This window comes from Arvicola amphibius, chromosome 18 (assembly GCF_903992535.2).
Source record: "Arvicola amphibius chromosome 18, mArvAmp1.2, whole genome shotgun sequence".
Lineage (NCBI taxonomy): Eukaryota > Metazoa > Chordata > Mammalia > Rodentia > Cricetidae > Arvicola > Arvicola amphibius.
Window position 1 is genome coordinate 5,230,189 of NC_052064.1, and position 13,590 is coordinate 5,243,778.

The 13,590-nt window shown below is 48.1% G+C and overlaps 1 protein-coding gene across 1 annotated transcript in view; it reads right to left on the minus strand.

The window, feature by feature from the left end:
* Positions 1 to 1,336: 1,336 nt before the first annotated feature.
* The window catches only part of Ccdc146 (coiled-coil domain containing 146), a 110,450-nt gene continuing 98,196 nt past the window's right edge, over positions 1,337 to 13,590 (minus strand). The window contains exons 13-18 of the mRNA XM_038315583.1: positions 13,144 to 13,368; positions 11,296 to 11,524; positions 6,893 to 7,021; positions 6,252 to 6,389; positions 3,848 to 4,096; positions 1,337 to 1,775 (exon numbers count right to left, since the gene is read on the minus strand). Of these exons, the coding sequence (XP_038171511.1) occupies positions 1,572 to 1,775; positions 3,848 to 4,096; positions 6,252 to 6,389; positions 6,893 to 7,021; positions 11,296 to 11,524; positions 13,144 to 13,368 (1,174 nt within the window). The 3' untranslated portion in view covers positions 1,337 to 1,571. The remainder of the gene's footprint in view (positions 1,776 to 3,847; positions 4,097 to 6,251; positions 6,390 to 6,892; positions 7,022 to 11,295; positions 11,525 to 13,143; positions 13,369 to 13,590) is intronic.

Genomic DNA, 13,590 nt, shown 5'->3' on the forward strand with positions numbered 1-13,590 from the left:
GGACACTTGGCTCGTACTTTTTCAATAACTTGCTATTCGTCGAAGGGTAACATGCAAACTCGTTGGCATTTAACTCTGAAGTTTTGACCCTGTAAAATATGAACATCCTTTGGTAGCCAAGCCGATTCACTGGGTCTTAGAACATGAGTTTGGCCTTCTTATTTCTAGGGTTGGATCAAGTTTTTTCCTCCACTTGGACTTCCTCTCTCTACCTCGCAAAAACACCACTTCGTGCTGTAGGGCTAGACAAACACACGCACACACACACACGTACGCACATACACACACACCTGACTGCAAGCCAAGACATGTCAGCACCTGGTAGCATCTGCCTTCCTTTTCTCAACCAGCAGCACACACTGCAGTGTTTGAGAATCCATCCCTGTCCATTCTGACGGCATTTAAACTCCCTCTCTGCATGCTTTGAATCCTTAAAGAGGTTATCAGCTCCCATGACACGGGAACCATTCAGGTGTGCAGTATTTCTTTTATTAGCTAAATGGCTCAAACAGCTAAAGGCTCTCACAAGCTGTTTGCTTTACCACGATCTTGCAAAACAATGAGGCCAACTTCAGGACTCACAGGATGGGAGTAATTTATATTTACCATCCAGTGTGGCAGGACCTAGGGGCTTGGGACAGGATGTTGGATTTAACATCTGTCTCCCAGAACTGGACATGTGTGAGATTCACAACGGCGACCAGCACAAAAGAAATAGCTTAAACATATTAGTAAATGTTCAAATACGGGTTTCACATACTAGCGAATCATCAAGTCTAATAAAAGCACTGGAATCAGAAAAATACATGGGTGAAATGAAAATTGAAGCAAATTAGTAAAACTATTCCCACAGGAGTTATAGAGGTGCAGAATTTTGGCAGAGATCTTGAAAATCAGGGATCAGAATTTAAAATGTTCATGAACTTGTTTGTGAAAATGCACTTTTAAGAAATGAATTAGGGCTTAAATATTTTTGCAGCAAAAAGAAAAAAATCCCTGTACAATTGAACTGCAGTAGCGTTGTTTGAGTGGCAAGCTTCCCCGGTGCTCTATACAGGGCTTCAGGTGCTGCTGCAGAGGGGACCTTAGGTGTCTCTTGTCGTGTGTCTCTTGTCGTGTGTCTCTTGTCAGGTGTCTCCTGTGTGTTTCTTATCATGTGTCTCTTGTGTGTTTCTTATGTGTCTCCTGTCGTGTGTCTTGTTGTGTGTCTCTCTCGGGCTACTTCCCCCTTCAGGCAGTCAGATGGAGACACATAAACATGTACCTGTTTTTCTGTTAATAGAAATGACCACTCTAATTTCTGTGTGTCTCTGAGAAGTTTTATTTTGTACTTTTACAGCGTTTTCTCTACTACACATTCCTGAGATGTAGTCGACATAAACAATAAAAATGAAAGACATGAGCAATGAAAATACTCTCTCATCGTAGTCACCCAGCGTGGACTGGTTGGCGAATGCGTGAGGAAACCGTGTCCCGCTCCCTTGTTGACTGTGCCCAGCTGATGGCGGAATTAGGACCCTGGTGGTCGTTCCCCACTGCAGGTCTGGTGAAGCCTGGATGGGTCCACGTGCTTAGATTTCAATGGGCTTCACCACAGGCTTCCTTATGTGCCTTCTGTTGGCTCCAGTTTCTGAGGGCTTAAATGGAGCCAGCGCCCCATAGGGCTTGGGCAGAGGAAGCGCGGTTTCTACTTCAGGAATGTAGGCATTTGGGCGCTGCTCCGCTGTTGTGTAAACACCGTTGGGCAGCTGCCGGTAATCTGTTTCCATGTATTCCTGCAAATGGAGGAATTTCAGTTTATTTCAGTTTTCTTTAGGCACTGAACTTACTTCTCCTTGGGTTCTAAAGTGCAGCCTTTAGCTCTGCTGGCTGATACTCACCTGTAGTTGGTTTTTATTTTTACTCTGGCCCACTACCCAGCTCCCAAATAACTACACGGAGACTTACTTATGAATGCCTGGCCTTAGCTTGACATATTTCTAGCCAGCTTTTCTTAACTTAAATTATCCCATCTACCTTTGCCTCTGGGTTGTTTGTTTTGTTTTGTTTTTCCTCTCTTTATTCTATATATCTTGCTTTCCTTATTTTATGGCTGGCTGTGTGGCTGCGTGGTTGGCACCTAGCATCCTCCTCTCCTTCTTTTCTTGTTCCTCCTCCTCCTCCTCCTGTTTATTCTCTCTGCCCACCAACCCTGCCTATCAATCTCTCTCCTGCCTCGCTATTGGCCATTCAGCTCTTTATTAGACCAATCAGGTGTTTTAGACAGGCAAAGTAACACAGCTTCACAGAGTTAAACAAATGCAGCATAAAAGAATGCAATACATCTTTGCATCCTTAAACAAACACGTTCCACAGTGTAAAAGAATATAACGTATCTTAAAATAATATTCCACAACCTTCGGCAGAGGGGATGAGCACAGGAGCGTGAAGCCCGCCCCACCTCTGTGGCCTGTCATCTGCATGGGTGTGGGCATAGCTCAAGCACCATGCTGATGCTGGGGCTTGGTGCGGGAACCCTTACACGGTGGGTTCCACATGCACCGTCCTTCAGCTCACCGTCTGTGGTTGAGCTCTGTTGGTTCCACAGCTTTGACAAAGGCAGCCGTGCTTTTCCTTTGTCACTGGGGGCAAATGTTAAAGCAGAAATGATTGGAATGGAAGCAGAAGGAATGGCAAGCAGCGTGGTTTAACCTCAGGGTCAATGCTCTGCCTGTGCTCACGGGAAACAACTTCCTGCAGCGCTGATGTGAACTATATGGTAGAGAAAGACAGAGGGACGCCACGGGGGACCCCAAGTGCCCTAGGAAGGGTGGTCCTAGGGAGCCCAGAATTATAAGCCAGACCCCTTGTTCAGGGGTTCCTACTGTGTCTTTGAACGCACCTTTTAAGGTCTTGGGTGAGAAAGCAAAACAAGACCCTTGCAGTACCATTCGTGTGACAGTCTGAGCAAACTGTGTCCCCATGATGTGGACATCTGGACAAGAGATGCCTCGTTCTAATCTTAAAACTATTGAGCCATCATGGAGTTATATGGGTGAGCGAGGAACCGAACTTGCTGGTGGCTTCCGTGACCAAGCAAGACCTTGGTCACTGGGGAGGAGAAAGGGGTGGCATGGGGATCTATGACACATACCAGGTGTGGTTCTGTCGAAGGCTGTGGTAGCCATAATATGGCTGTGGAGACCGTGACAGACAGACATGGAAGAGTCAGGTGTGGTTGTGAGCAAGTGTCAGAGGACAGATGAAGCCATGTTAGAGGTAAAGCCAATGTTAGGACAGTCATAGACCTGCTCGGGGAGGCCATAGTGTTCAGACGTCACAGTCTAGGGTACGACCGTGGGCTGGGACTTGGTGCTGGTCGGGTGTTCTTCAGGGAGGAAGGCGGTGCTTTGGACTACTAGTACAAAGGCTTCTCTACACACCAAACTCCTTTCTACTAGCCGTTCTTTCATGTGTGCTGGAGCGGGAGACTCACACACAGGTTGAGCCTGCCAACTATCAAACTCTGAGGTCCAAGAGGTTCCGAACCTTTTTAGGGTTGATATGACGTCAAAAGAAGATAATTCCATACCTGACATCGTATTATGATGGCAGTCAAAATACAAATATACTAAAATATTGCACTAAAATCACTTTCAGCCCATGTGTGTAAAGTATATATGAAACAAATGAATCTGGGATTTAAAGTTGGGCCCACTCCCTAAATATCTCATGAAAATCATAGAAAATTCAAAGCATCTCTTCTACCAAGCCTTTCAGATAAGGGGCCATCCACCGCATCATGAGAGGATGGACTCCTAAGGCAACCTCTCCCGGCACATGGCGCAGCATGGGAGTCAACACTTACCCGGGACTTCTCTGCGGTGGCAAAGGCATACATTTCTTCATCTCGGAGTACCTTCAGCCAGTCCTTCTCGATTTCTCTGTTGAGTGGCAGGCCCTTTTCTAACCTGGAACTGCAGGAGAAGATGAATTCTTCCTTCTCCCTCACCTCCTTCTGGAGTTCAATGGTCAGGGCTTGCTTCATGGACAACTCGGCAACCAAGGCCATCATTTTCTCAGTAGCATCTTTGATCTGTTTTTGGTAGCCATTCATCTAGAAGTAGAGAGCCCGAGGTTAGTGGATAGAGGTATTCCGTGAGGATGCAGAGAAGCAAGCAGACTACTGGCCGCTTGGTGTGGGCAGTCTTCCCTGGAAGAGCCAACAATGGACCGGGGTTCACAGAAAATGCCTGAGAAAGGCTGCAGGACTGAGCCTGTTCAGCTCACCCCTCTGTTGCCATGAAAAAGCATTGACAGAAGAGACTTGTGGAGAAAGGGCTTTTGGCTTACGCTTCTGTTGTTGAGGGAAGTCAGGGCAAAAATCCGAGCAAAAACCACAGAGTATTAATCCTGCCTATTGGCTTATTCTCTGGTTCATTTATTGGGTTGTGCTCAGCTAGCTGTCATAGAAAGCCTACATCTGACTGCCACACAGGGCTAGGCTCCCAACATCAACCATCAGCCACGACACCCTCTTATTGATCTAGGCAGTAGATGTTCCTTCTTCCCAAGTGACTATAGGTTGTGTCTCATTGGCAAAACTAACCAGGATAGAACCCAATGTTTGGTTATGTAAATAAGGAAAAACAAAGAAATAAAAAGGCTTATCTTCTAGGTTGGAGAGCACTGAGGGCTGGCTAGCTTAGTGTTTGTTTTCAAGAGGTAAGGAGGAGAGGGGAGTGTTCTCCATGCCTAAGTTCTCGCCTACTCATAAGCTCTGGCTGTAATGATAATATGGGTGTATCGGTTTGAGCCCTTCCAGCTGTCTGAGGGCCTTTCTGGCCACTCTGTGTTTCTCTAGTGTTACAAGTAATTTCCAGAGATTCTGCCATCAGCTTTGAGAAATCGCCTTTCAATAAAAAAGTGACTCTCTCTCAAGAGAGGGAAATTCCTTTTGCAAAGGAAAGGAAGGAGATGTTTACAGAAACATGGGGGAGGGTGCTAATTCAGACAAAGCCCTTTGGCTTAAATGAATCTTATCATGTCTTTGTTTATGAGGCCCAATTGTATACACTACTGCTATTGGCCTCAAAGCCCACATGAAAAGGTGTTTTCACCATTTTTTTTTAAAAGATTTATTTATTTATTATGTACACAGTGTTCAGCCTCCATGTATGCCCTCAGGCCAGAAGAGGGCACCAGATCTCATTACAGATGGTTGTGAGCCACCATGTGGTTGCTGGGAATCGAACTCAGGACCTCCGGAAGAGCAGTCAGTGCTCTTAACCTCTGAGCCATCTCTCCAGCCCCCTGTTTTCACCATTTTTTAAGGTGAATTTTTACAGTTGTTTCTAATATAACCTGGCAAAGCTGTCTCTAGCACAGGGCTGAGTGTTTACCCACTCGTCCTTATTTCTCTGGCATCTATTATATGCAAGGAACCGAGAAGCTAAAAGAGGAAGGAAGTCCTACCCTCTGGAGCCTGGTCTGGGGTATCAGAACCTTTCACCTCATCAGACAGGGCAGGTGCACTCAGAAATATGAATGTAGACTCAGTCACCATTTATTTCCTCCTTTCTTGCGCTGCCAAGAGTGTGTGTGCCCTTGGCTCTATGTGTCTGCCTCAGGTATGGTGGGACAGGACGTAGCAAGTATTCAGTAGCTTCTGCTAAGTGTTAAAGCCCTCTTCTGGAGGATGCTCAAAGAGCCCACAGAAGCCAGGCAAGTGCACCATCCTCTACGGTCACGGATGATTCTGCTGCCTTTAGCCACTGCCTTCCTCCTGCTAGCTGTTGCTGTTAGTAGTGCCGCCCCTAGAGGCTTCAAGTCTCCAGCCAGCCTAGGGATTGTGTGGCTCCTGCTGTCTGTCGTCAGCGGTCCCTTTTCATCTGTGGGCTCTGGCTGAATTCTGTATTGGAGCAATCCCTACTCAGACCACTGGAAAAGTGAGGCTTTCTGCTCAGAAAGAAATGGAAAGGGTTTTACTTTGTACACAAACTACAAAGGTAATGATGGTTATATTTGAGAAACTCTCTTGCTAACTAAAACTTAAGTGCCGTCCTTGAGAAGCTTGGGCTTCCTTCCTGTGAAGTGGATTCACTCAGGGAGCTGAGTTCAGGACTAATATTTACATTTTGCTATATTTCTAAACTCATAAAGCTTCATCTCCCTAGTGTTTCTCAACAAGCTAAGAGTGGGAAACGAGGTGATAGCGGAAGTTGGGGCCGGGAGAGGGTGAGGGGTGGGGAGATGGATTTGCTCAGGCAGACCTTCTTGGCTAAGAGCAGCGTGTCCTCCTTGCAAGTCTGGGTTTTGCCTTTGAGTCTTTTGGTGAGCTGGGACACGTGCTCATAGATGAAATCCTTCTCCAGTAACTTCTCCTCCTTCTTGGCCAGCTGAAGCTCCAGCTACAGTTGGAAACAATTTCGGCAGGAGTTAAAAACGACTTATGTAAGGCACGGTCTCCACTCGCAGCCCATCTTCCACCCCACGACAGACACACATTGCTCTCTGGGCTGTGAAAAGACCTCTGACAGTCCCCGGAGCTGGGCCCTGTCCGGAGACACCCATGGGAGCTCTTCTGCCCTGGGTGGACAATGGATCTCTGGCTCTTTATGGTACCCACGATGCCAGTCTTTCCAGATATCCCCACCAGGATGACCAATTAACATATTCATTCAAGAAGACAAAATGAGTTATCGGACTAGGAAAGAAGGGCGCCTTTGAACGTTCAGACTACTGATATTTACTTCCTTGGGTAAATATCTGAATCGAAGGTAGGATTTAGGACTACATTACAACTAGGAAGCAGCTAGTGGCTAGAGGAATGAAGAAGGATGGGTCCGCCAAAGGGGAAACTGTACCGCTGTCTGTGTGAGCAGAGAGAGGTGTGTTTAAACAGGGCATTTACCATGTCTAACTTCTTGATCATTTCTTCTTCGGTCAGATCTTTCCCGGGAATGAAGCGGATTCTGCCCTTACCGTCGGGGTTGACAAAGCGTTTCTCCAGGCTTTTGATTCTGTCTGCACACTGGGAGAACTGTTGGACAAGAAACACACGTCAGCTTTAATGTGACTCTTCAGATGGTGTGAGCAGGATCTTCAGCTCATCAGTGGAGCTACACAGATGCTGTGTGGAATGGATCCTGCATGGGAAGGCCGTGTCTGTCTGTCTGTCTGTCTGTCTGTCTGTCTGTCTGTCTCGCTAGAGAGAAGGCTGAATCCCTAGCCCTTCCGTTGCTCCCAGATGCGTGTGCTGTTCATGTGATGCTGTGTGGCTAAGGGCTCAGAGTGGTCCTTGCTGCCCCACTGCGGGTGTTTTAGAGACAGGGGCAGCGGACAGGCAGGGAGCTGGATCCCGGTGTTGGTGGTGGCCTTAATGATGTCCCATAGAAGGAAGTTAGTTATCAGGCCAACCCAGCATGTGCTCTGTGATCAACAGTCTCAGTCATGTGTGTCCTCTTTGCTGAAGAGACACCCTCCGAATAGATTTCAGCCATGGCATCACTGAGACATGGAGGGGGATGGCACTCATAAGGATGATAGTCACACTCACCCTTAGCTTCCAAAGGGGAAGGGAGCACCGTGACAACCCTAAGTTTTGTTTGCAGCTTCCTACCATTTGTTCAATTGCTTTTCAGGGACTTTTGGTTTCTCATGTGGCAGGTGACAAAGATGAGGTTTGATTCCATGGGGTGAATCAATAAACTGTGGTGCAGTGGTTCTCAGCCTGTGGGCCATGGCCATTGGAAAATACCTATTTCCAGTGCTCTCAGGAACTGAGACGCTGCTCAGGAGCAGGATTCCAACAAGAAGAACTTTATGGTTGGGGTCAGCCCAACATGGGGGACGGTATTAAAGGGTCGCAGCACTAGGGGAGTTGAAAACTGCACTTTGGTGCTAGAGACCACACTCAGGAGTGATACAGATAAAACTTTAGAATTTCAATTGAAGGTACTCTTCTCTGTCATAAGAATTTTAAGTGGTGACATTTAAAAACAGTGACAGAAATGATTAGTAACACCTCTTGATATTTCCTTAGTTTTCATAATGAGGAAACTAAGAAATAAATATGGGGCTTTCGTATCAAAACCTGTGCCTGGAGAGGGCAGGACAGATGCCTCGCGGGGAACTGGCTGCTCCTGCCGAGAACCTGGCTTCAGCTCCCAGCACCCACGTGGCAGCTCACAGCCATCCGTAGCTCTAGTCCCAGGGCATCTGATGCCTCCTTATGATCACCGTGAGCGCTAGGTGTGCATGTGGTGTGCACGTACATGCGTGCAGATGAGATCCTTACACCCACTAAACAAAACCAGACTAATGCCTCCCTTTAACTCTCCCACTGGGAATTTAAGGGCACGGTCTCCACTTTCTGTATGAAAACAACGTTCTTGTGTCTTACACTAGCTCGCGGGATTTCCAGGACTGCTGAAATGGATCAGTTTCTACAAGGTCCAGGAGAACAGGATTCATGATAGCTCTTGGGATTTGGGACAAATAAAATATATTTCAAAATGACTGAAAAGAAAAAAGCAGTCTGAAAATGATGTAAAACAGGAAAATGACAAAATGCAAGAACTCAGATGGGCACCAGACTGCGACAGAGCCGAGAACTGGCGGACAGCGGGCGAGCGCGGCCTGCCCTACGCATGCGCATGCGGCTCTACAGGGCCAGCGCGGCCTGCCCTAGGTGTATGGTATTTCTCCAGGCCCGCAGTCGGCCTGGATACAACCACGTGTCAAGTGCAGTTTGAAAACGAATGGGTGCCTTTCTACACAGCTGTTCCCAATTACATATGGCCCACAGGTCTCAATTTATAGGCCGCCAAGGTGACAGAGGCATGCCATCAGACATGGTGTATAGCAGCATGAGATATATAACAGGTCTGTCTTGTTAAAACTGAATTCTTATTTCATTTCATTGTAGGTAGCTGCCACTTCTAAGAATGAGTAGTTTTTATTATCAAATCTTCTGAATTATGCAAATGTCAAAAATCCACAAAAGAGAGAATAACGTGAACTTCCACACAGTTGTCTCTCTCAGCTCCAGCATTCCCAACACAGCTGCTCCAGTTTCATCCATGCCTCCGTGACTTCCAGCACCCGTGGGACCACACATCATCCAGGTGCCTCTGCGTGAGTAGTTGGCACACACCTTTAATCCCAACATCTGCGTGTCTCAACAGAAACCAGTTTTCTTTTTTCTCTCTCTTCCCCTCCCCTCCCCTCCCCTCCCCTCCCCTCCCCTCCCCTCCCTTCCCTTTCCCTCTCTTCTTCTCCCCTCCTCTGTTATAGGGTCTTATCATACAGCTTGACAAAGTCATGAGAATTCTCCTGCTTCACCTCCTCAGATGCTAGGATTACAAGTATGCACCACTACACCCAATTTAAAACACAACAAATTAAGATAAAATTTAACTACAGTACCATTTCGCATATAAAATATTAACAACTCTCATATATGCCTGCTGAGTTTATAATTTCTTCACTATTGTATAAACATAGCATAGACTAATGTCTATAATTTATAGTTTGACCAGGTTTCTTCCATAAATATATAAAAATTGAAAAGGCGGAAGGCGGGGCTGTTAGGTGAAAATTGGTTTAGGAGAACACAATAAATGGGAAGAAGGAAGATTAGCATTGTCCGTTGGACGACAGTGCTGATTTGCCGCTAACCTGGAAACCTGTGCCTCTGTAAGAGAGAATCTGGTCTATCTGACAACTTGGTAAGGGCCCTTTTGTTAGCCATCCTGGCGTTCCCCATGGGCAATGACAGACCTGAAGCTGCGTATTGGGAAAGAGCTGGAGAAGGCTGAACTGTTCTGTAAAACGGAGCGTGCTAAGTCGAGAGTCTCAGGTGCACTGCAGGATGGTGAGCCTGGAGGCGGGTGGACTAGGAAGCTGCAAGACAGACCACCTGGGGGGCCTGCGCAGTGATGAGCGGCCCCAGAAAGCTTTGAGGTCTAGCATGGAGTTCTTCGCTTCTCTGGAATGTAGCCTCACACACTGCTCTCAGAGACAACTGAGGAGGATATCCATCTGTAATCTACCCTGGAGGAGCACAGAAGTGGAGGAGCACAGAAGTGGAGCAGGTGCTGTGTGCAGGCTGACCATTGGTGGAAGCTGGCGTCAGAGCCAGGGAATAAGGGGGAGATTCTCCCGGAGCCTTGGTGGGGAGCAATCCAGTCAGTTGTCCTAAATGGGAGCCACTATGGCTAAAAATCCGGCGAGCATGGCTATAAATGACCCCGACGAAGCTGTGCAGCTGGAAGATGCTATCTGTCATCTACATAGAGCTGATCTATCCCAGTGCACTGAGGTACGGAAGCCGACCCTGTGTCCACGCCCACAGATCCTTTCCATGAGTTAGGTGGGAAACTGCAGCTGAGATGTGTGCTGAGAGAGGAGATGCACTTTCGAGTTTCTGACTGTTATTCTCGGGGACAGAGTTTCTTTCTCTTTGTCATTTTGTTCTTTTTCTCTTTTGACTAATTGAATGCACCTTAATTAACAACCAGGAAAAAAAATCCCTAAACAAGGGTGACACTTTAGAATATGGGATGGGATTTGGTCCTGAGACCTTGCTTGAGTCAGTGGGGGAAAAGTGTGGGTCACAAATATGTCGGTCCAGTTCTTTTCTATTTCATAAAAGTCTCGTGGTAGAGAAAGTAGGCGTCTATCCACACTTCAGTCTTTGCTGTTGGGGACCACGGAGGTGAATGAAGTGTGCAGGCTGAGGAGCGGCAGCGCTGAGCCCGCCATTCCTCCCCTGAACGTCAGAAATGCTCGCTGTGGCGGCATTTCCCATCATCTCCGCACTCAGCAGGCTGAGGCGGGGGTGGGTCGGGGGTGGGGGGGTTGCAATGGGTGTGAAACTAGCCTGGGCTATACAGGCATATCAGACCAACAAGGACTACGAGACCCTGCCTCGATAAGCCAGGGGGACTAAACAGCCTATCTAGGTGGTCTCCAGCCACATCAGTGCCAAAATTAGGCTGCAGGTGGTGAGAGCCTAGATCTCTCTGGATGGAGCTATAGGAATGATGAAGTAGGGCTAAATCTTGGGGTGGCCCAGACCCCAAGAAACAGACGATGCCTCATGGGAAAAACATAAAACGAAAAACAAAACAAAACCCGTGTAGCTCAGATTCCCGAAAACCCATCCTGGAGCAGCATTCAGAGTCGGCTTCAAACATCGCACAACGTGAAGGTGTGGCATGGCTTCCGTGCAAGAACCCGTATCATCTACAGACTAACAAGGGGAAGGAGACAGCCAGCGGCTGAGGGAGGCGCCCCCCACTGCTCACCCACCTGGATCTGCAGCACGGCCAGGTCGGCATCGAGGGCCCTCTTGGTGGGCAGCAGTTTCTGTGTCACGGAGATTTGTCTTTGCTTTTCGGCGATCTTCAGCTTCAGGAACCGGATTTTCTCATCCAGGACGTGGATCTCGACATCCCCGTGCAGCTTCATCTTCTCCTGGATGTTTATTTTCTCATAGAAAATGCACACTTCTTCCTCACGCTCTATCAGCTGAACGCCACTGCGGTCAAATCCAGAGCAAGGGTCTGAATGGGTGCTGATGTCTCTGTTTCCTAGCTCTATGGTTACCTCTGGCTTTGGACTCACAGCGTACATCAACACAACAGCATTTCAGAAGACAGGCCATGCCCCAGTGGGTTGCTAACTCCACACACTGGATTTTCCTGGGGGTAAGACTGGCACCTCCATCCTCAGGCCAGTTGTACAGCAGGATGGCCGCAGCTTGTGCCCTGAAGGTTTCCCTGGGGTAGGGGACTTGGCTCCCAATATGAGAACAAAGCAAAACCCAAGGCTGATTTTTCTGCACATCTTTTTTTTGGGCCAAATTTGCCAAGCTGGAAGCCCTAGGCAATGGACCTGGGAATGAGATTCTGGGGGGAGTGGCCAGGCCCTAAGGTTCTGTGAAAAGTGAGTGTTCTGGTACCAGATGCTCAGTACCCTGCCCTTTGTAACCATGCTGACAGGCTCAGTGGGAATACCCCTCCTTGGGAGGAAGCCACAGCATAGACACACAGTGAGGTTTCTTTCCCCCTCTGCAGCTTTGGTTTAACCAGGGCCTGACTTTGACTTGTGCCAGGAGCCAAATAGGATTTTTTTTTAACCCAGAAAGAACATTCATTGGCCCTTTGAGAAAGTTCTGTTTGTCAAGGACCTTAAAGATATTCCCACGGTGTCTGTATCCGTTACCACAACTGCCACCTTAATCTTTCTAAACCTGCCCTTCGCTCCGACGTGTGTGTGCAGCTGGGCCTGGCTGACCTTAGTTCTCCACCTGCCCCGTCGGTTTGTCTGTCGTCAAAGCGGCTTCTTATCAAATCCCCTCGATGACAAAAGCCGACAGCAAGGCTTTACCGTCCTGTACCTTCGGGCGCTAGCATTCCAATGCTTTGTAAGAAGTACCGCACAAATTTCATGAAATCTGAATTATTTCTGAACGTCTCACCTGTCAGTTTCTCACATAGCACAAGCAACTGCGGTGGGTGGGGCTGTTAAAGAGTCGCCCTGCCAATGGCACGCTTACAGGCTGGAGGAAGTGTGCCCTCTCCTGAGCCTGTGTTACTTACGGGAGGATGGGCCGGTGAGAACAAACACTGCCCAAATGGATAGACGCTACAGAGTTGACACACATCGGCTGATCCAGAAGGAGTCACTGTTACCCTAGAGCAGCGGTTCTCAACCTGTGGGCCATGACCCCTTAGGGGGTGGTATATCAGATATTCTGAATATCATATATTTGCATTGTGATTCATAACAGTAGCAAAATTACAGTTATGAAGCAGTAACAAAGTGATTCTGTGGTTGGGGGTCAGTGCGGCCTGAGGAACTGTGTTAAAGAGTCTCAACATCAGGAAGGTTGAGAACCCGCTGTCCATTTGTCTCAGAGACTGTGATCTTCCAGGTCCCAGCCCTCCTTTTTGTTTCCCCTCCACAGATGGTCTTTTTTGTTTTTGTGCAAAGCACACAGCTCCCTCCCACGGATAAAGAACACGGCTACATCTCAGTAGGTGCCCAGGGCACCCAGCCCAAGCCCGTTCGTGGCCCCTACCCCTGCTCAAGCCTGTTCGTGGCCCCTACAGAGGTGCCCTGGGCACCCGGCCCCAGCCCGTTCATGGCCCCTACCTTTCGTTTCGACGCTGAACAGCCTTCTCATATTTTTTGCGCAGCTGCACCATCTCCTCTTCAATCATGGTGATCATGCTGGCCAGCCGGTCCATACTGGTCAGCTGCGCCTCCTTCTTCTCCTTCATCTCCTGAAGCTTGGTGGTGATTTTGCACACGTCGTTCTGCATGCTCTCCCTGATGGTCACGTTATTGGAGTGCTTCAGCATGGAGTTCTGCAACTTCCTTTTAAAACACAGTGGAGGGGGGGAGGGGATCATGTTCCTCGGAAATACTGAAGGTGTCTGCAAAACAAGTCTAAAAAGTGTGTCTTCCAAAATGACATCCCTGCACGATGCTTTCAAGACTTCCTGTAGTGGGGTGAGGATGCTGTCATTGTATCAACCTCTGTGCTACACTCTTGTGAAAGGGTCCCTTGCCATCTCTGTCAAACCTACATCCGTGTTC